Raw genomic sequence first — 22,595 nt, forward strand, 5'->3', positions numbered from 1 at the left:
TGATGGGGACGCTGGGGCCTGGGGTGCGTAGGGGACACTGGGGTCGGGGTTATAGGAGATGCCGGGCAGCAGGGTGCGTGATGGCGAGGGCATGGGGAGTGCAGGGAACACTGGGGCTGGGGTATATAGGGGAGGCTGGCAGCAGGGTGCGTGATGGCGAGGGCATGGGGAGTGGAGGGGACACTGGGGCTGGGGTATATAGGGGATGCCGGGCAGCAGGGTGCATGATGGGGATGCTGGGGCCCGGGGTGCGTAGGGGGACACTGGGGGTGGGGTATATAGGGGAGGCCGGCAGCAGGGTGCGTGATGGCGAGGGCACGGGGTGCGTACATGGGAGGTGAGGTTTCAGGGGATGCCCGCGTGCTGACCGCTGAGCCCAGGACGATGGCCTGCGGGAAGCTCTGGGCTCCTATGGGGAGGCGGCTGGCGAGTGAGGCCGGGGCACGTCGCTGGGGGGCTGGGGTGGAGCCTGCGACGGGGGGATGTGGTGGGTATCGTACTCCCTCTCTCTGAAGGACCCGGCGCGTGGCTCCTCCGGGACCGCGGGCTCCTCTCGCCGCCAAAGCTTAAAGCTGTAAACAACCCACAGACACGCAGCTGGTGAGCAGCACGGACCACGTAGCACCAAAGCAGCAGCTCGGCGGGCCCAGCACCCAACCCTTCTCCCGCAGCGCCAGGCCGAGTGGCTGCTGGGGGCGGCCCTGCGTCTACTCTCATAGCCCAGTGCTGGGGGGGGGGGGGGGGGGGGGGGAGCGTGGCCGGGGCACACCGGCCCCACCCAGGCTGCTGACCTCTGACCCCAGGGTGCTGAGCAGAGAGGGTGGGTGCTGCATGAGTGCCAGGTGGGGAGGACAGCTCACTCGCCATTCCCCAAAGAAAGCACATCCAGAGCCTTCCCACTGGCCTGGGCTCACAGATTCCCGCCCCCCCAGGTCGAGCCAGTCTCTGCTCCAAGGCGCAGCCGGGCTGCGCCTCCCTCTGGGCGTCGGCACTCACCACTCGTAGGCGACTGTGCACAGGAACAAGATCACCAGGACGCCGATGAAGCTGGAGAGGATGGAAGTGATGACGACCATGGTGCCGCTGCGCCTCCCGGGCCAGGTGTCGATGGAGCGCGCCTTGCGACCTGGGGCACACGGCAGGGGAAGCTTTCACCGCGGGCATGGAGGGGCTCGGGGAGGGCAAGGAGCCGGAGGGGATGGTGGTGGGGACTGAAGGGATCCAGCAGGGAAGGGAGGAGAGGAAATAGGGAGGAGGATGGCGGAAGCTGCGATCATTTAGGGCCAGCTCCCTTAGTGCTGCTCAGACAGTCACTTCCCTCTCCCAGGTTTGTATGGGTGGCACGGTGCCCCGGCAGCTCAGTGTCGGATTCCCATAGGGAGCTGTAACGTAGCCTGGTCACTCAAGGCTTCTGACCGAGTATCAGGCTGTAAGGGCCTATAGGAGGTGCAGAGCTGTTCTGCTGACTCACCCGGGCAACTAGACCAGGCGGGCCCAATTAACTACAACTCAGGAGCTTAAAAGACTGAGTATCTCTGAGCAAGGCGGGACAGGGGGCCTGCAAGGAGACACCCTGGGATCTGCCAGCTCTGGCTGGTACATACCATCCTAACAAGCCCGAGGAAGCGTGCAGAGGGTGAGTCAGGAACCCAAGTCCCTATGTGCTGCCTTGAGAGTGGGGGTGGGATCATCCCCCTTTACAAGGCTTAAAGGAGACAAGAACCCTCCCCCAAGATGCTTACAACGCAAGACGCCCCTTCCCTGTTCTTCCAGGGTTACCTTGCTTCAGTATAATTTGTTGGGACCATCTTGTCTCTGCCTTGGACCCATTGGTATCCAGGATGAGAAATTTCACTCTGAAAGAGCCGGCGAGAAAAGAAGAGAGAAGGTCAGTGACATTTGGCAGGGCTCCAGCCCAGCCCACGTTGGAGCATCAGGGATGCAGGTGCAAACGGCAAAGCCACGTAGACCTCTCACGCTTGGAGAGCAAAACTGACCCAACTTGTCACCGACAAATCCTGGGTCTGTCTGTCCATAGGCTGTCTCCAGACAGCTGGCCCAAGACACCATCGATTGGATCCTCTGCTGGTACATCTCGATGCAGCTCGACTGAATTCAATGGAGCTATGGTGAATGACACCAGTAGAGGATCTGGCTCTTTCTCCTTGCCATCACCTTTACCCCGACTCCTAGTTCTTTAAGGCTGGAAGGGCCCATTCTGATCATGTACCTGGACCTCCTGCAGAACCTTCCCCACTCATTCCCGGGTCGAGCCCCTAACTCCTACTTGTGCCATAGCATACTTGTTAGAAAGCCATCTGCTCTGGCCTTAGAGACTTCAGGAGATGGAGACTGCCCTGGGTCGCAAGGTCGGTTGGTCCAGTGGTTAATTACCTTCACTATTAAATACTTATGCCTTATTCCTAATCTGAATTTGTTGAGTCTCAGCTCCCAGACAGTGGATCTTATTCTGACTTTCTCCTCTAGATTAAAGACCCCCAAAGCAGATGTCCAGTATTATCAGCCTTTGGTATATCAGGACCTAGGTACGACAGTGATCGGCAGGTGCAGTGTATGCTAAGAGGGACACTCAGACTGCCGTGGTTAAGGATACGATTTAGTCACAGATTCTGTGACTTTACCGGACCTCCATGACTTTGGCTTCAGCTGTCAGCAGTGGGGACAGAGCTGGGGCTTTACGCCCCCCACCCCACTGCAGCCAGGGCTGGAGCTGTATGCCCCTCCCCCATGGTGGTGGGACTTGGGCTGTCAGTCCCCCTGCCCCCTGGGGTGGGGCTCGGGCTCTTAGACCCCTCCACCCACAGGGTCCAGCTGTCATTCCCCTGTCCCCAGCCCCCTCTTCCCCACCTTATGGCTCCAGTGAATTTTTGTTTATTGCCCGTGACATTTACTAAAAATAACAGTGACAAAATCTTAACCTTAGTCACGGTCTATGGAATCAAAGTCCTCCTTAAGCGGGAGGTATTTGTTAAAGAATACAGCTACTGACTAGAGACACAAACAGGTTGCCACGCAGCTCAAATTCCAGCATGGTTACCCTTGTTTACCAGGGACCACGCCCTGCCTGCAAGTGTATGGAGCACAGGGAGACATCTAGTGGCTGAATGTTATTCCACAAGGAACCTATCCTCACACAGCACGAGGAACTGTAGTTCTGAAGTAGAAGAGAGGTTTGTTCTCTATCTTTCTGTGTACGTAGAAACCTCCAAAATGCAAAGCCCCCTGGTGCCAGCAAATTTCCTGGGTGAGATCCTGCCCTGAGATACACCTGCACAACCCCACTAAAGTCAACGGGCTGGAAGGATGTATACTAAAGGCAGAATCTAACCCAATTCTCCGCTCAGATAGCCAGCACGGGGGTCTTCTCTGGTTGCTTCCCTGGTGATGCCCCTTTCCCCAGCACCATGTGGGATTAGATATCTGCAAACCACTCCGCTCGCCATGCTCAGGAGTTAGTTGGTGTCTTAAGACGGGGGCTGGGGAGTAAGGGGAGAATGGAAGAACAGTGAGAAGAGAGAAGGAATGCCCTTTTCCTGAGCGGCAGGTGAGGAAGAGCAGGTGCCTCTTGCATCAGGACTGAGAGGACGGCAGAAATGACCACACTGGGGCACTTATCATTAAAGAGCCAGTTAATTACAAAAGGCAACTGAGTGGCTGGAGTGGGAAGAGGTGGCAGAGCCAGCCCTGTGATCTAGGAGCCAGGATCTAGCAGGCTCCTTAAACTTCCTTGCACCCAGCCAACCCAGCCACAAAGAGTGGGTTAAAAAGCACCAGGAACCTCCTTAGCAAATGCACGTGCTGGATTCTGTGCGCGCGTGAGTTCTAGACTGGGAAAGAGCAAGCTTTGATGGTGTGAAGATTGCCGGGGGTGCTGCACCGATCGGAGGAGACAGAAAGCCAGAGAGGGTGGGAATGGAGGGACAAGGGGAGTTAACATTAAAGAGGTTGAATTTGTTATCAGGAATCTCCTTGGGGCAGGGACCATCTGTCTAACCTGTGTGTGTACAGCGCCTTGCACAGCGGGGCCCTGGTTCAGGACAGCGGTTCCTAGGTGCTACTGCAAATACAGGTGATCTCTAATCTCTAACTATATGGGACTGAGTCCGCTGCCTACCCGGGAGTTACTCCTGATTTCCGCTGTGTGAGGGAGAGGACAGCCAGGCCCCTATCTGCTGGGCTGCCTGGGTTCAAACTGTCGTACCTGTAAGGCCCGGGATGAGGCAGGGGTCCGTTGCAGTACTCCAGGCTGCGGTCGTCTTTGCAGGACGTGTCACTGCCAACCCGGAGCACGCTAGGGGCCCTGTTTTCAGCACATGGGTAGAAGGCTATGGAAGTCTTCAGCGTCATGTAATGGAGAGCGGTCGATAGCTTCTGGTAGGGAGGGATTTGGGTCTTTGAGGTTGGATTTTTGAAATGGGATGTGACTGCGGATGAAAAAGAAGAGAGTGTTACCGGATTAGGTGGGAAGGCTGGGCTGGTGGTCAAGGTACTTGACTTGGGAGATGGTTGTTCCATTCCCAGCTCTGCCACTGACTTCCAGGCTGACCCTGGGCAAGTCACTTAATCCCACAGTGCCTCAGTTTCCCCATATTTAAATCGTTCATCATGTCACAGAGGTGCTGGGAAGCTAAATCCATTGGTGCTGAGTGGCACAGGTGCTGTGGAGATAGGGAGCCTAGAAAAGCCCCTAAATACATTGAAAAAACCTGCACCCCAAGCCCCATAAGTATAGAAAGGCACAGGTTCGGAATGGGGATCGTTTCAGGGCAGACCCCTGACTGTTATGGTCATTGCTTGAGCAAACTCAGCATCCCCCTGTGGCTGTGAGTAAGGATGGAGCTTGGGTTTATCTGCACTGAAAGCACAAGCTGCTACTCCTTGGGCCAACATAGGATCTGCATTAGCTAGGGCAGTGTTAGGGCTTGTGACCTGAACGGGGATCTGTCTTCACTGCAGAGTTAACTCTGGCTTTTACTCATGGGCTGCCCCTAGCCCTCCTCCCGTCCACATACCAAACCCTCTCACCCCAATTGAGTGGTGTTTTTCAACCCGACTAACTGACCCAGCCGGGGGTATAGGCTCAAACCCGGGGGAGGCTTTCCCTCAGGCAAACCACCTGTCCATTTTCAAGTGGGGACACAGGCTGAACCACGCCAGTGCTGATAACTGTGCTGCCTTCCCACGATTCACCCCGTGCGCCCAGGAGGACAGACATGTTCTCCCCAATTCACTGGGCCGCAATCAGAGCCGCTCAGCTCACTGCAGCACTACGAACCATGGGACGGGCCCCCCGAAGTTACTTTGCAGCAGGGCTGCTGACACCCGGGTGAGACTAACCCGGGTGCTCAGATCCAGGGGCTGATCACCTGAGTTAACTCTGCAGCAAAGACCTTCCCTAGATCTGACCATCTGCTCGGTGGGTGGGGACCGTGTCCAGCCCAGCTGCTGCATTACCGACTGTCTTGCCAATGACTCCAACGGCCAGCGCCTCAGGCCTAAGTGTACGTGTTGCAGTGTGAACGGAAGCACGAGGGATGGCCCACGGGTGGGTATTCTCCTGCTGCGAGCGCCTGCCCCGGCAATAATTCCGCCCCGTGCACACTAGGAACCAAAATCGCGAGAGTGGCCCATGGATGGCGCATCGCCAGGCCGTGTGCAGTGAAACGCTTGTGCCCGAAGCCGGCGGGTCCCAGCGAGGGAGCTGCCACGCCGGGACAGAGAGCGGTGCGTCGCAGCGGGCACGGAGAACGGGCTAACACTGCAAATCGGCGCCGGCTGCAGCAGACACACACGCTCTGCCTGGTTGAAATGCACAGGATGTTTGTGCTTTCCCAGTGCTGGGGAATGGAGCCAGGACGCAAGACGCTGCGTCCACACTGCAGAGCACTCTTCTGTCAGCATAGCTGCGTCTACACTGCATTGGCCCAGGAACCGTGGTTTTTCCACAGAGCCAGCACAGCTAGGCGGGATCCGTTTTAAGGGCGGACCGGGCTTTATTCTACAAAGGCAGAGCGCCCTCTGCGGAAACAGGGCAGTGGGTAATGAATGTGAGATCACTGCCAGGCTCGCTGGGTTAAGCATCCAGAGGATTCTTGCTCCCCTAGGAATGCCGGCAGGCGGTTAGCGTCTCGATCTGCTGCGGGCTTTTTTCAAAGGGCTGGACAAAGCGATCCAGTTGTAAAGAGCTGTCGTCCCCATGCTCAGATATGAGCAATCCAAAGTCCCGCTCCAGGGCGTAAGGTGAGGGCTGCAGGGGTGTTTCCCCTCCATTCACAGTATTGTGCAATTGGCTAGGTGCATAATGGAGCAGGTGTGCTCCTGAAGCCACAGCTAGAGGCAAGATACCAAACCTGAAGGACCAGCGGCCTGATCCGGTGTGGCAAACCCCACATTCCTAGGAATCTCTAGAGCCCAGCCGAAAATTTCATGCAAACACGTATTTCACTGAACTCATTTAAATTAGGGGCCAGGGTGTCCTTTGGCTCCCTCTACCGCTTGGCTGGGCACAGTGCAGCTCATTTGGATGGCAGCTTTCCACCCTGCCTGACTCGGGCCTGGACAGAGGATCTTATTTAACTTCCCGCTAGCTCAGGCCTCCACGAGTTGAGGCAGCCAAGTTCAGAGGTTGCTTTTGAAAATGTGAGCCTCCGTGACTAGCCCAAGGCCGCAGAGTGAGTCAGTTGCAGAGCCAGGACTAAAACACAGGCGTCCTAGTGCCGTGCTCTGACCCCGTTGCCTTTACTAGGGCAGGGAGTAACCCCTTAGAGAGGAGACACAGCCCTACAATCTCTCAAGTGAGACAGAGGAAGGAAAAGCCAGAAGGGGAATAGAGGTGCCTGTGAACTTCCTCCTCAGACAGTGCCATATCGGGGCTGGCAAAGGCTGTTGTAGGCACAGGGAAAGGTGCCTGGCGGGGTCTGGAGCCACACGTACCGTTAGTGAAGGCAACGACCAGCCAGATGTCATCGGTGCTGTTCACGTACTGATCGAAGATGCAGATGGGCTGGTCCAGCGTGAAGGTGGTCGCGGTGAGCTTCCCTTCCAGCGACTTGGCAGTGATCTGGGGCGTGTAGGGGACCGTCTCTGGAGAAACAAACGCACAGAGTGAGGCCGCGAGGCTGGAGGTGGATATGGGGCCCAGCAGAGAGGGGGGCGGGGAACCCAACGCTTCTCATTTCCTGCTGAACGCAGCATTGTCACCGGGCTGACGGGCCCACGGCAGCGGTGACCATGAGTGCGTGGCAGCCGGTGAGCTGTGACAGCTTCCATTGGGCTCCCCTCGGTCTCTCCTCTCACACACCGACTGCCCCTCTTTGTGGCAGGGGCCAACGCTTTGTTGCAGGTCCGTACAGCTCCTAGCTGATCCATGCCTGGGGCACCACCACCCAAATACACCAACGCTTTGAAGCGGTGTAACAGAGCCAAATCTGGCCCTCGGTCTCCGAGCAGAGACCACCCACCAGGGCGCTCGTTAATAGTGCCAGTCCTCGTGCCCATTTCACACAGGCGACCAACGGGCTGATGGCTCTTATCAGTTCAGTTCTCTGCTGACCTGGAGCAGACCTGAATCCGTGGCCGAGATACGAGAGGCTCAGTCGTGCACGACCAGCACCCTAGCGTGTGCCTTAGCACGAGTCGCAAAGGGATTGGACGTGGCTCCGGATCACAAGCAGATCCAGCGTTATCATCCATAATGCTGAGGGATCTAAGGCTTGGAGCTTCTGGGCACAAACCTGGGCCTCTGATCACAAGCCGGATTCACTGAAATGGACCCTACTGGCATTTGGGGCCTGCTCTTCAGCTGGCGTCATTTGGCTACTGGGGTAAACGGGCATTGCTCCATTGACTTCCCTGGAGCAACCCCGATTTACACCAGCTGAGGATCTGGCCCTCAGCATCCAATGTGACGGATGACCCCCCACTCCAGCGCTGGAAAGAGCTTCCTGCAGACCAGCTACGCTCAGTCCCTTAGAGCAGTGGGAATCCGGAGTCAAGCCAGATTCGCACTGGTGTAGCTGAGCAAAGTTCACCCCCCCCATATGAAATTAGAGCAGCCTGTCGGGGAGAACCGGGGCCCCCGCTACGCGTGCTGCTGAGCTGGAGGGACAGGGTGGGACCCCGCGGCTGCCATCCTGCAAGGCCCAGGGGAGTCCCCGTTGTCATGGGCCCGGCAGCTGGTGATGTCGTGTGGCATCAGTACCCTGCCTGTCCCTGGGGGGGCAATGTCGTCCCGACCCGCTGTGATGTTGTGACTCGAACCCAGCTGCGTTATGACGCAGCAACACAATAGCACCAGCGGGTCACTGTGCCCTGCTGGGCAAACACAAACCCTCGCCGGAGCGCCGTCCCTGCTGACGTGCTCAGCACACTGCGGGCTCTGGGCCTAGGACCTCCGCGCTGGGCTGGCCACCTGGACCCCACATCCCCTGGTGGTGCTGTGGGTGTGGTAGTGCCTGGGAGCCCCGCTGCCCCACGGAGCTCACCTGCTCTGGCACGACATGGGCAGCGCCAACTTCTGGGATCATGTGCTCCCCTCGGGCGTGGAGGGGCCTGAGAGGGCAGTTCGGCCTCCACAACCCAGCCAGCCCTGTGGCCTCTCTGCTGCGGCTGACCACAAAGGGCTATTTGGTGACGGGGGCAGCGGGGAACTGGACCGAGTCTGCAGGCAGGCACCAAATCGCCGCCCGAGGCAGCCGCTGTCAGCCGTTCCCACAATGGGCTGGCTCAGAAGCCACGTGCCTGAGGTGCAAGGCTCTGTATCCCCATCGCCATCCAAGCACTAGAGACCCACCTCCTGCCCAGGCTAGGCTGAGGGACCGTGCCTGGGACAAGGCCCCTGCCCCCCTCGCCAAGGGAAAGCCCTGGTGGAAGCCAGCCTGGGGCCATCCTGAAGCCGGAGCTGCCTTCCCCAGCGGGGAAACTGCCCAGACTGGAGCTAACGAACTCGCCGAGTGTCTGATTGCGCCAAATGCCTTGGAGGTCAAGGGGGCCCCCCAGTGGGCTTCGGCTCAGGCCCCAAACTGCTTCCCAACACCAGTCTGAGCAGGGGTTTAACAGCTCCCAATACACGCAGGGGGTTGGAGTCCCCCGGCAAAGACCTTCTGGGGAAGGAAAGTCCCCCAGATTCTCTCCCTCTGCTAAGTATTTAGGGGAAAAGACCCTTCGACTCCACAGCTTTCCTCTCCTCACCCATTCACCCCACGGCTTCTCCCTTCCTCTCCCCACCCCATAGCGTCCCTCCCCATCCACCCACCCCATAGGATCCCCCTCTCAGCCCATTCACCCCACAGCTTCTCCCTTCCTCTCCCCACCCCATAGCGTCCCTCCCCATCCACCCACCCCATAGGATCCCCCTCTCAGCCCATTCACCCCACAGCTTCTCCCTTCCTCTCCCCACCCCATAGCGTCCCTCCCCATCCACCCACCCCATAGGATCCCCCTCTCAGCCCATTCACCCCACAGCTTCTCCCTTCCTCTCCCCACCCCATAGCGTCCCTCCCCATCCACCCACCCCATAGCATCCCTCCCCATCCACGTGCCCTATAGGATCCCCTCAGCCCATTCACCCCACAGCTTCTCCCTTCTTCTCCTGACCCCACAGCGTCCTTCCTCACCCATCCATCCCCAAACCTCCCCTTCTCTGCCCATTCACTTCATAGCGTCCCCCCCCAACCACCCCGTAGCGTCCCTCTCCCTCCACCCACCCCATCGCTCTCCCTTCCCTCCCCATCCACCCACAGCTCTGCCCCTCCCCAGCGGCCAGCACCACCAGACCACTATCGGCTGTTATAGTCAAAAATTCACCTAGGACCCTGCCCGCGCAGATCCCAGTCAGCACCAGCAGCAGCAGCGGCAGCTCCATCGCAGCAGAGGACAGCCTGGGTGTGTCTTGGCCTGATCTGGAGCATACAGCTGGGACAGCGAGGTCCCCTGTGCCTCGCTCTCTGTCCTGGGCACTACTGTGAAGAGGATGGCAGAGGGGAAAGATCTCCCCCTACCACTTCCCTGCCCCCCCCCCCCCCCAGTTCAGATATGTCCCTGCCCCCAGGGTCTCTGCTGTGCCCTCCGCCCTCCAGTTCCCAGCCACCTGCATTCCTCGCTGGGGGATCGAGGCCCAGATAGCAAACAGGTCGGGCCGGTTCTTCAGCAAAGCTCCAGGGTCCCGAAGGCTGGCAATGAAAATGCAGTCGCTGAGCTGGGAATGAGGACAATTCCCTCTGACCGGGGTGGAGAGAGCCCAAGACTCGCGGCCGTGCCCCTCTGGAGGCTGGGCTGGGCTCGCCCAGGGCCTGTAACCTTCCGTTCAAGCCCAGTCAGGCTCGCAAGAGTGGAATGAACGTCCCCATGGCCGGGTTTCCTTGCACGTTGCCTTGCTCCACCCGGCCCTCAGCTGCTGAGCTGACTCCCAGGTTCTTGTTGTTGCTCCCCAGGGGCCTGGATCCGAACCCCACTCACCTGGGAAGGCAAGAGGCCGAGCTCCGGGCAAGGATCCCTGGCCTTTGTTCTGTGGGAGCATCACAATGGCCCCGTCTGGTCTTAAAAGCCCTGAAGTTGAGGGGGGTTTGGCAGTGTCTTCATAGCCCCCCGTCCGCTCACACCCATTAAATGACCCTCGGCGGTAGGAGGGTATCGCTGGTGGAGACACAGGGAGGTGTAGGACCAGCATGGTCAGAAGGGCTCAGCACCCACCCCCGGGCCAGATTTTCAGCCCATCGGCTGCTCAGACCTTTCCGACATCTGTCCCCTCGTTAGGTGCCTGCAGTGGAGCGGGGCTCTTTGAACCCCTAGCCCATTGCGGGGGCGTGAACGTCTGCGCCCAGGTGCCTTTTCCTCCGTCACCCAGCAGGATGGCTACGGAGCTAGACGTTGAACGCGCATCTCCCGAGTCCCAGTCCAACGTCTGGGCTGCCAGGCCACCTGTCCTGAACCCACTCCAGCTTCAGCCTTATTCGATTGGGGTTAATCTCTAGAGTGGACAGACCCAAACCCACCCATCCTTCCACACCAGGTCCGGTTCAACTCCAGCTCCGAGCGTTATGCCTCAGGCCTCTGATTATAAACAGAACCAGGGTGATTAGTGGATGGAGAGCGCTCTTTATTCATGCATTTCACAGTGTTTTACACAGATGGGTCAACAGCATTATGCCCATTTTATAGATGGGGAAACTGAGGCACAGAGCCTTCCAGAGCTGACATTCCCAAAGTGGGCTCTAATTCTGAGTGGCTCAGTATTTGAGCCTCATGGCTTCGAGTGGGCACCTCTGCAAGCCAGGCCCTCTACGTGTCCAACACTGGGACCCCAAATTGGAGGCACCTACATTTAAAGGCCTATCTTGTCCCACTCCCTTCTGGGCCTGCGGGGCTGGAAACACGCCTCCCCCCTCAGCTTCCACACAGCATTCCTGCCATTCCAGAGAGCGCAGAAATCACTCCTCCAGAACGCGGTGTGAGGGCCACTGCCCCCAGTTCCGGCTCTGAGGTGATTACCTAGAGACAGGTGGATCTGTTTCAAGGGTAATTAGGAGCGAGGAGTGTACAAATCACCAGGGAAAGGAAGCTCTCTGGGCCGGACTGCATTTTCAGTGACTGGAGAGTAAAGCGGGGCTGGGGGCGGGGTTTCCGATGACATCAAAATGTTCCCTAAGGAAAATCCTGCCCCACAGAGATCTTTGGGAATTTTGCCCGATTTCAATGGGGCCAGGATTTCACCCTAGATGTATAAATTGGGGCCACTCATTTAATCCCAGATATTTTGGGTGGGGTTTTTTGGGAGCATTTTTGTCAGAGAGAGAGATTTATGGGGCCAAAGGAACCAGTATCTGCGCCTCTCTTTAGAAGGCCCCGTCCTTGCACTGTTCATTCAATAACTACAGTGGCTAGAAGCCAGGCCTTGCCCCTTGTGCGCAGAACCCGGGCAGATGCACACTGCCCATGCAATAAGACATGAATGCACTCAATATAGACAGCAGGTTTCCAGACAGCAAAGCCAGATCTCTTGACACGTCTCTATTTCCACTGAAATGTCATTTCAACACGCTAAACCACTTAGTCCTTAATTCCAATAAGCAACTTTAAGATCTCCAGCGGGTTTCCATTTTTTGTCCCCCAAATTCACCTTTCTTGCCGTTAGATTTGCCTCCAGCTTACAAACTGTACCTCGTTCTTTGCTGTTCCTCGTTACGGGACTGCAGGGCCCAATTGGCAGTGGGCTCTGCCCCCATTGACTTCCGCTGTAAAATGGGGCTAATGCTACCGCCCGCCTTTGGAAGGTGCTTTGGGCTCTACTGATGGAAAGTGCTAGCTGAGAGCTCGGTGCTATTATCACAATCAGGCAGTGGGACTCTGTGCGGGAGGAAGGTGAAAATCAGCACAGCTTCAATATGGTGATTTACACCAAGTGATCATCTGGCCCCCTGCCTCCATTTGGGATCTAGGGGTAACTTGGATTCCTGTTACCTTAGCCCCAGGAGAAGCACATAGGCTAGCAGACCCATGCAGCGTGCATGAGGCCAGCTCCCACGCTACAGCTCCCACACTGGTTGTCTAGGACCAGCTGTTTTCCTAACAGAACGCTGGGTCCCGTCTGCTCTCTATAGTAATGGTTGCTGGGTTAGCTCCAGCCTCAGACCACAGGCTGGCGTCCACCTAGAAACATCTGATAGCAGCCTTCAACTACCTGAAGGGGGGTTCCAAAGAGGATGAGCTCGGCTGTTCTCAGTGGTGGCAGATGACAGAACAAGGAGCAATGGTCTCAAGTTGCAGTGGGGGAGGTCTAGGTTGGATATTAGGAAACACTATTTCACTAGGAGGGTGGTGAAGCACTGGAATGGGTTCCCTAGGGAGGTGGTGGAATCTCCTTCCTTAGAGGTTTTTAAGGTCAGGCTTGACAAAGCCCTGGCTGGGATGATTTAGTTGGGAATTGGTCCTGCTTTGAGCAGGGGGTTGGACTAGATGACTAGATGACCTCCTGAGGTCCCTTCCAACCCTGATAGTCTATGATTCTATGTACATGCTGGGCTCCCCCATTCACAACCATAACCCCCTCAGCCAACACCCCCCCACCCCAAGCACTAACCGGGCGGGGGCAGTCAGGCAGAGCTAAGCAGCAAGGTGATGGCAGGAGATGTAGGGAAGAATCAGCTCTACCAGCAGCTCTAAGACCCATTTCCCATAGGAAACAATAAAGAGCTGTGGGTCGTACACAGCCTGGTTGGGGGCATAGCTAGGGCATGCCGGACGGCTGCACGGGGCGACCACGGCGTCCTCTGCTATTCATCATCACAGCGCAGCAGAAGGACCCTCCGGCGTGGAGCACCGCGGACTTGGTGGGACTCAGCAGCGCAGTGTCCTGCTGTCAAGGGCTGCTCCCAGGCAAGGCCGGGGGAGCTCTGCCAGTGAGCTTGCTGGCATTAGGCGGTGGCCCGCCTTCGCCACGTGATACATTTGTGTGCCACGAGTCACTGGTTGAAGGACCCCTGAGCGCCGTTCAGAGGCTTGGCTGACATATTTACAGGGTCAGTCCCCAGCTAATAACAAACCAACCATTGGCCCTGGCCTAGGCACTATAGATAATTGGAGAGAACCTGGATTCTCTGCCGCACGGCCAGTCCAGCTAATACCAGGCTCACCGGAAAGGGCTCCCAGCGCCGGCCGGGTCCAGCTGCAAGCTGTACAGGCGTCCAACCCCCCTTTCCCTGCCAGTGGTGCTGCTCCAGTCCTGGGCCCCCATCCAGGCCTGCCAATGCACCATGCTAATGACTTGCATCATTCCCTGCTATCATCAGTCTCCCCAGCTTTGCAGGGAAGGTTTGGGGTCAGTTCTTATTGTATTCAAGCTGCCTCTTGCCCCCTCGGGTGGGCTCTGGATGCGCAGGGCTCCGAAAGGCTGCTGCGGCTGTAGGAGAAGATCGCATTGTATTTGAAAACACGGCCTGTGCTGTTATAAATTGGCCCCTCACTGCCCAAGGCTCAGATCCCTCAGCTTCAGCAGGGGTCTGGCTGGTCTTTTCGACTGTAAGCGCCTCAGGGCAGAGACTGTCCTCGGTTCTGGGTACGTACAGCACGTGGCCCAAGGGGGCCGGGGCCTGAGGCGCTGCCGATACACCAATCATCAATAAAAACGAGTCACCTCCAGCACTAAAGAAACAAAATCTCTCCTCCGCCAGTTCCGCCCCCTTGTAACCAGCATCATAAGGCCTCTGGGCTCGAGCATTGGGCCCCGATTCCCAGCAGGCACCTGCAGAACCACTCCTGCCACTAACCCCCACGTGTTCCGTTCAAAGACAACAACGCGAGCGACGTGCAAAGGAGGAAGCCCAGGGCGAAAGGAAATGCAGCGGGTGGGGGTGAGCAAGAGGGACTCTGCCAGGGCCAGACAAAAGACAATGGAGGTTTCGGTCAGGCCTGTCCTGCCGCATTACAAGAGCTGCTCCGCTCTCCTCACCCCTCGCCCTCTGGCCATGCGTCTGCTTTCAGCTCAGACAGGTACAGCAGCATTGGAGGAGTTTCTCTGCTTTGCCCCCCCTCCAGCTCAGACCTACACTGTGGGAGTTAATCTATCTTATCTCCCCCCGCCCGCGTTGGGCTCCCTAGCTCAGACCTGTCCTGCGGCATTACACGAGTGCCTGGCCGTCCTCATCTCCCATTCGGCGGCAGGGCAGGGTCCCCATTTTACAGACAGGGGAAACCGGAGCATCAGGCTAAGCAGTGATTTGCCCAAAGACCTCCCAGCAAATCCGGGGCAGGCCAGGGCTGCTGATTGCCCGGTGCCGGGATCTAACCGCAAACCCATCCCCGAGCAGCTCCGTTCGTGTTGGTCCAGCCCTGAGCGAAGGCTGCTGTAGCATCGGCGCTCAGCACCTGAGCCTTTCACATGGGCTCCCCCTACCCTCCCGCACGCAGCCCTTGGTGGTTTGCAGCCAGTGCTGGTCACTAGCGCCTGGCTGCACAATGTCCAGTGGAGGCCAGCCCCACGCTGAGCGGGTGGGGGAGAGCCCCCAGGCTGTTCCACACACGCTAAATACTGTCGCATTCATGCACAATAGCCCAGAGCATGGCTGGAAGCACAAGATGCCGTCCCCACGGTAATTATTGACCCAGCTGGTCTCACAACCCAGTGAGTCAGGAAAGCATCGTCTACGGGGATCGTCACCTTGCCCGGAGGTGCTGCGGCTGGATGAACTCTGCCCGGGTTTCCGTTCTTTAGCGTGCTGGGGGCTATTCCCCTGTGGCCACGGACCTGCTCTGCGACCGTGGGCAAGTCGCTGTCCCTGGTCCGTGCCTTAGTTTCCCCAGCTGTAAAGCAGAGAGGACGCTAGCGCCCTCCTCTGTAAAGTGCTTTGAGATCTACGGGTGAGAAATGCCACATAGCGTCACTGTCCTCGGGGGATCGGGACAGGCCCCTGCTGTGCTGTTCTGTTCCCCCTCCCTCTTCCAGCTGAGGACTTCCACCCCTTGAGAAAGATTTTACCCTGGCCTTATCCCATCTCAGCAGACTTGTCCAAGCTCAGAACGGACTCCAGTCGCTCTCCTCCCTTGACTCGGTCCCTAGCAGCTGCCCCTCAACCCCTGTGACAACCTTCAGGAGCCCCACTGCCAAGTCACCCCCTGCCCCCGGTCTCTGCTGCCACCGATCTCTCCAGCACGGAGGTGGAGCACGTGCCAGGGAATAACACTGGTTTCATCTCTGTTCTGCCCGTCCCATACTGGTCCCCAGAGGAGGGCAGGGAGCCAGGAAGGAGGAACGTGGTAGGGGGGGAAGGAGGGACAGGGCTGGCTCCAGCTATCATTCCCTCTTCCCCCCACAAATCCCTTCCCCACAACGCCCCCCTAGCAGCTCCCTCATAATCCAGTCGTGATGGTGCAAGGAGGGGGCAGGGCTCTGAGGGTTAACATAGGTTCTCTCACCCAGTTAACCCAAGAACGAGGCAGGATGTGAGCAAGACCCTTGGCCTCAGTAAATCTGAAGCCCCGGTCCTGCAACCACTTACACACATGCTCAGCCGAGCTCAGGAGTTGTCCCGTAACTGGCTCAGACCAGTGGTCCATCTCGCCCGCTCTCCCGTCTGGGATCACTCCAGGGTAAGCACAGGCACGGCGGCAGGCGTGGGGTACTCGCCAAGCCAGGAGGAAACAGGTTAAGAGCTGGATCACCTCTGAGCTGAGCTGCCCTGGGCCTATCCCCAACTCTCATGGAATCTAGGAGCCATCAGCTGGGAGGAGACGTCAGTTGCATTGCGGTAGCAGTGAGGAGGCCTAGTCATGGACGGTGCTAGGCCCTGTACAAACACAGAGCAAAGAGCTTATCGTCCCCTGCCTCCTCCACCCCCGCATCATTTGTGCAAACAATTGCCTGGAGCTGCGCAGAGCCTGCTGCTCTCAGAGGATGTATGCCAGCCCTCGCTTGGCTGCATCCTGACGCCGCTACGGGGACAGGAGGTTGGAACAACACACGCAGCACTTGGTGAACTTGCTGCTTCGTTAGTTCCTTGTTCCCTCGCACTGACCTTTTAAAACGCCCCCAGCGTGTTTATACCGAAACGGGCCACCCTGGTGCCTGGCCCTGGTTTACCTTTAGCCACCAGGCCGTTGCTGGTTTGCTGCTTCTCTCTCCCTGGCATCCTTTCGCCACATTCCTCCAAACTGGTCTCTGCTGAAATTCAAACCGAGCTAAGACCAATGGCCCAGCTCCACAGAGGTAGCTAGACGCCTGGACCCGTTGATTGCAACGGGAGCGAGGCATCTAAATCTCTTTGAGTATCTGGGCCATCCGCACTAGGGGGTGGCCTGGATTTAGTTACAGTGGTTTCTAAACCAATGTAGTTAGATTGGTACAACTTTTGGGTGTGGACGAGGCCGTGCACAGGCTCCCGCCCAGACACAAGGCCGTAACTTTAGGTCAGTTATAACCATGGTCTGGACTCAACCCAGCTCCCCAAAAGCCAGGCAGTGTGTATCCTACTGAGCCACCCACTGCTTCTTCCAGGCTCGTGAAGTATTGAATCGATGTCTCCAACGGATTCATGATTCAGCAGCTTGGACAAGCACCAGCCCAGCTCCCTACGAGTGAGAAATCAGACTTGTTCACACTTGATTCAATGCCCACTCACAGCTCTACTTCTCGCAGCACCAGAGAGAGCAATGCCAGGCAGCCTTCTCAGCGGGGAGCCGCTCTGAAGGCCCACGCTGTGTAAGGACGTCACCAGTGCCCACGCAGTTTCAAGGAGAAGCAAACCCAAGTGCCTGGTCCCAGAGCAGGCTTAATTTCCTGCAGCTTTACTGCTCTTCTTGGGTGAACATCCTGGAGGAGGCTTCATAGTAGTTGGAGTCTTCTCTGCTCCAGCTAGAGCAGGGCTAATGGCCGAGAGGGAAGGGGCGTCCATGTTAGGACATGAGCTTGCTTGGATGCTTAAGAAGTGCTCCAGCTCTCTTCAGGGCATTCAGGGCTTTTGAGGGTTGAAGAAACAATTCAACCATCTGCATTTTTCTGCGCTTTTCCGAATGGTTCATCTAGGAGCCTGCTACACTGAAGTCCTGGGCACCACTACAGGTGCTGACCTCAGACAAACGATTCCCATAGTGCTTAGGGAACTGCAGAGACAGGGTTGATGGCCACCGGCTGCACAGATGGGGCCTTTCATGCTCGACAAGACCCTGAGACCCTGGGTTACATAAGGCACAATTAGAGCTTTGGTCTACACTGGAAACGTACAGCGGCACAGCTGTGTCTGTGAAAAATCCACACCTCTGCCGCCCGAACCCCCAGTGGAGACAGAAGAATTCTTCCATAGACCTAGTTACTGCCTCTGGGGGAAGGGGGTTAAGTACAGCACCGGGTAGCAGCTGAAGTGTAGACATAGGGCATGTCAACACCACTACAAAATTAAGTCGACCTAACATACAGCCGCCGCAGTAATTACATCGCTTCTGTGCATCCACACTTCGCCCCTTGTGTTGGCCACGTGTGTCCTTGCACCGATTGAACTATGTGGGACGGCATCTGAAAGCTAGCACCAGTTAACATAAGCAAGGCCGTGTCCACACGGACACTGCATCGACCTGGTCTCCACGCCTCTCGGGCAAGTGGAGTTATTAAGGGGGCAAGTGGAGTTATTAAGGGGGCAAGTGACATTTTAGTGTAGACATAGTTAGGTTGATGTAAGCTGCCTTGTGTAGACCAGAACTTAGCCTTACTAACTTGACTAAGCCCTGGCTGGGATGATTTAGTTGGTGTTTGTCCTGCTTTGAGCAGGGGGTTGGACTAGATGACCTCCTGAGGTCTCTTCCAATCCTAATCTTCTATGATTCTAATTTACTCCTCCTCAATTAACACGTTAATGCCTGCCCGGCCCCATTGCTGGAGTTGAAGGGAGGATGCTGGGAGGGCTAACTACAGGAGAGCATGCTGTAGTAATACCCCCCTAGGCACCAGCACTTCCCTTCTTTTGATCACTGTTGAGTGTTTCACCTAGTCTGGTGGGCCAAACCACTTCAAGCCAGCGTTCAGGTCACTGCATCACTCCCCGAAGGCTCAAGCTGTGTTTAGCTTCATACCTCCCTTCCTACCCAAGTTTAGAGCCTGCTACGTTCCTTATGCAGGGGCAGGGCCCCTGGTTTTGTTCAACCAGAAGCTGCAGTTGGGGAGGGGTTTTCTGGCTGTCACATGCTACCCTGTCTCACCTGGAGACTGCTGCTGCTGGGTCTCCGCTCCTGTTGGACAGCTCTGTAATGCTGTAGGATGGCACAAATCTAAACAGATCTGAGGAGGGTGGGGAATTGACCATAGCTCCTAGACTCTGCTGCTGGGGAATGACACGCCCCTCTCTTTCCTCGAGACCTGCGGCACTATCTGCAAAGCCTCCACCAGGAAAGACACAGCTTGCATTGTGCAGCAGACAACCTCGCTACTCCGAATTAGACAACAGCACCATGAAAGGGAGGTCCCAATGACCAGGGACATAGAGCCCATCCACGGACTCCAGGAACTGTCCTTCCCCTTGGCAGGATTGCTTCTGCGGTATCCCTGCCACACTGGCTCGCAGCTGATGAAGAAAGCCCTGCTGTAGCAGGACAGGTAGCCACCACCATCTTTAGCAGAAGAACAGTAGGCCTGGCTCTCTCCAGCGTTAGCCAAACTCCAGTGAAGGACCACGTATCAGAACAAAAAAGACTAAAGCATCAGACACAAGAGATTCCTTCAAGGCTAATGACAACTCTCCATAGCAATGCAGCGTTTATTAGGAGCACAGCACACGTATTAAATCAGCTACCCGGGGACGTGGGGGAGAAAGGACACACTCGGAAGTGTCCGAGCAGAGCCTCGGTGCATTAGCCAGAGGAGGACGGACATTTCTGGCCACTCGTTGCTGATCCAGAGCCAGCAAGCCGTCCCTCTACGCAGCGAGGGAGCAGGACTGGGACTGCCCAAGTGCTTCGAAAGCGAGTTGATCAGCCACCTAGGGAACACATCCCGAGCATGCCCTGGCTGCAGCAGGAGCGCTCCGGCGTCACGCCCGAGACCCCAGCATCAGGACCCTTTGCTTATACAAAAATAACCTGCTCTCCAGAAAACAGACTGTACAGAGCACGTGACCCCCAAATCCAATGTTATTGCTCAGAACACGACAAGTGATTAGAGACAGGAACTTAAGGCAACAGGAATAAGTGCACTAGCCACCCGCCAGAGGCCTGAGTGGGCATTCGCCGTGCATTGCACAGACGGGACGCGGAGCCGGGACAGAGGCGAGTTACTGTCTCAAGCAGGCCTCGGTGACGCCCTGAGCCGCCAGCTCCGCCAGCACGTTGTCCAGGTAGTTGGGGTCGGGGTAGCCGTGGCCGCTGAGGTTGGTGTCCATCTCAGTCTTGTGGTGGATCTCGTTCCACACCACCGTGTTGCTCTCGCCGGTCGTGCTGGAAGTGCCCACAGTGAAAATCAGACGCCTCTTCCAGGCCACCCTCAATAGATCCAGGACCTAGAGACGGCAAAGGGGAAAGCTCGATTATCCACCCAAGTCCAGGGCCCATTTCCCTCCCTGCAGTTCCCTCCTTTCCCAGGCTCTACGGCCACATGGTGGGAGCGCTGCCCAAGTGGTGAAGGCAGCATGGCCTAGTGGTTGGGGCACCAGGCTGCGAGTCAGGAGCCCTGGGCTCTATTCCTGACCTAGCTGGCGCAGATCATGTCCCCTCTCTGGTCCTGAGTTCCCTGGCTGTACAATGCGGGGAAATGACACTTAACCCCTTTCGCCTGAGGATCTCAAAGCACTCTGCAAAGGTGGGTAAGTATCAGTATTAATGACCCGCAGCACCAGCAGGCCGACTTCCTTCCCTCCCAGAGAGATAGGAGACGCAAGCCCTGCTCCCTCTGGATCTATGCAATATCCTCCATTTCTAGACATGTGTCAATCCTTAACAGTTACCCGTAGAGAAGACACAAGGAGGGGGCGGCGTCCGGATGAACTCCAGGGGGCAGATTTCTCCAGTGACATAGCCGGTTAAAATCTAACTGGCTGGAGCCCTGCAGTCCCACGAGGGAACCCCGGGTATTCAGGTTGGAAGGGATGCTCCTAGTCCATCCCCGGTATGGGTACAAGCTAGCACCAGGGTATTAACCAAGGAGACGTGGAGATTCCAGCGCCTCCCTTATCAAACTGCTCCCTTTACCCAACTGTCCTTGCAGTTACCAACGGGACCCACCCTGCCAGGTACTGTGCGCCAACACCCATTTAACTCAGTGGAAGTCCAAGGCACTCAGCCCCTTGCAGAAAACACTTCATGCCTGCCACGATCAGGACCAGCCACGGACTAAGATTGCAAGTCACTTGTGGTTTGCAAACTTAAGAGCCACCACGTGAATTCAGTTACTGCACCGACAGGGAGTGAGGGCATGGCTCTTGTAAGACTTGAATTAAGTCCATTCAGCCCCACTGGAAAAAGGCCAGACTCCGGTCAAGTGCCGGTTACTGGCCAAGACACCGCTTGGATCAGGACTTGCATTACCTTTCTGCCCTTCTCGTTATCAGGAAGGTAACAGTACCGGGGAAAGCCTCTGGCTGTGTATGGCATCCCTGGATTGGGGTGCTCCGGCCCCTGCAACAGATAAAGGCAATCAATCAATTCTGTACCAATGCCGGCTCCTTTCACAGGCTGACCGCACTGACTGATTTTTCCAACAGGGTGTGTGCAGGAGAACAGAACTGTGTAGACCCGCCCCCTCCCTGCTGCACCAAGTCCTGGGAGAGGAGGGGGGGGTTTACCCCCACCACGATCCTCCTCCTGTTGCACCCCCAAGACTTGGGGAAAATGGAGCATAACCCCCACCTCCCCACCTGATCCCCCAAGTCCCTCTTGCTGCTCTGAGTCCTGGGATGAATGGGGCTGTTTTCCCGCATCCACCCTCTTCCCAGGCTTGGAGGAGAATGGGGCATGAGCCCCTCCCTGACATACTGACCAGTGCCTATCCCCCATCTCCACCTGCCTTATGCTACCCTGCCACCTTGGCCCTGCACTTCAAATCTACCCCCGCACCCTGCCGTTGGCTGCCGACCGGCCAGCCGCACCGCTCTGGCACTCCCACTGGCAGAGCAGAGGGCAACTACATTCCCAGGATCTGTGCACCAGCCACACGTCGGGCTCACTCGGCGACTCACAGCGAGAGAGGGGTGGATTCTGGGCACTGCAGTTTTCAGGCAGGAGATAGTATTATGAAATCAGGGGCTGGAGTTATTTGAGTTGGAAACAGGAGTCTCCCTGACATACCAGGAGACTTGGGTCACTCTGACCTCAACACACCGCTGCTTGGGGAAAAATAGGGGCTTGGCTACATTTTGGACGATTCCGGGAGTGGGATTTCTAATGCCCGATAACGTGTTGCGCATTAGTCCATGCAGACCCCGCTGGAGTGCACTACAAAGTTCCCGTAGCTTGTAGTGCGCACCAGCAGGATCTACATGGACCAGCTAACGTGCAACGTGCTTTAGAGATCACGTCCCTGTAGTCCGCATTAGGGACCGGTGAAGACAAGCCCTAAGGATCTGAATCCAACCGTTGCAGCTCGGCCAGGTCTGGTTTACAAACCGAACCACCTGAAGTGTGCGCAGGGATCGATTCTCCCCAGCATGACCCTTGGGAAAGCAGTCACACCTGTGCAGAGTGGGAGGAAAGGCTATTTTGCACAGACGTTAATGGCTACATAAGGGGAAAGGCAGTTGGGGGGCAAGGGGGGAGGAGAAGGCCTTGCCTGGAGATCCATTGGGGGGGGGGGGGAATTTAAGTCCAAGATAGGCAGCTTACGAAGCCGCCCCACAATGCCGTTTGCACGACATTAAGAGTTTCCATTGGCCACCTGGTTATTCAGGCCCGCCAGCCAAAACACCGGTTTGCGGGTGTCTCATCTGTACAGCGTCAACGGCTCAGCACACCAGGTGGCCTCTCTGCTGCGAGTGAGAGCACAGGCTGACCACCTGGGAGACCTGGGTCCAGCCAAGCTTGGTTACTTGCTCAGCTACGTGACCTTGGGCAAGCCATGCCTCAGTTTCCCCATCTGGGAAAGAAGGGTTCATCTCTTCTCAACATCCTTC

The 22,595-nt window shown here is 57.0% G+C and overlaps 2 protein-coding genes across 4 annotated transcripts in view; both read right to left on the reverse strand.

Moving 5' to 3' along the window:
* Window positions 1-409: 409 nt before the first annotated feature.
* On the reverse strand, window positions 410-9,883 carry LOC135891076 (uroplakin-3b-like). The gene is made up of 6 exons (XM_065418566.1): window positions 9,826-9,883; window positions 6,955-7,104; window positions 4,223-4,445; window positions 1,780-1,856; window positions 997-1,126; window positions 410-572 (listed from the first exon to the last, which is right to left on the reverse strand). Exons 1-6 carry the CDS (start codon window positions 9,881-9,883, stop codon window positions 410-412), a joined length of 801 nt encoding a protein of 266 aa, XP_065274638.1.
* Window positions 9,884-19,229: 9,346 nt separating this feature from the next.
* DTX2 (deltex E3 ubiquitin ligase 2) overlaps window positions 19,230-22,595 on the reverse strand; it is a 64,042-nt gene continuing 60,676 nt past the window's right edge. For all 3 annotated transcript variants that reach the window (XM_065418102.1, XM_065418101.1, XM_065418100.1), the window contains 2 exons: window positions 21,016-21,105; window positions 19,230-19,991 (listed from right to left, as the gene is read on the reverse strand). In XM_065418102.1, the coding sequence (XP_065274174.1) occupies window positions 19,767-19,991; window positions 21,016-21,105 (315 nt within the window). In that variant the 3' untranslated portion in view covers window positions 19,230-19,766. The remainder of the gene's footprint in view (window positions 19,992-21,015; window positions 21,106-22,595) is intronic.

The sequence above is a fragment of the Emys orbicularis genome, chromosome 17, assembly GCF_028017835.1.
Source record: "Emys orbicularis isolate rEmyOrb1 chromosome 17, rEmyOrb1.hap1, whole genome shotgun sequence".
NCBI classification, from domain to species: Eukaryota; Metazoa; Chordata; order Testudines; family Emydidae; genus Emys; species Emys orbicularis.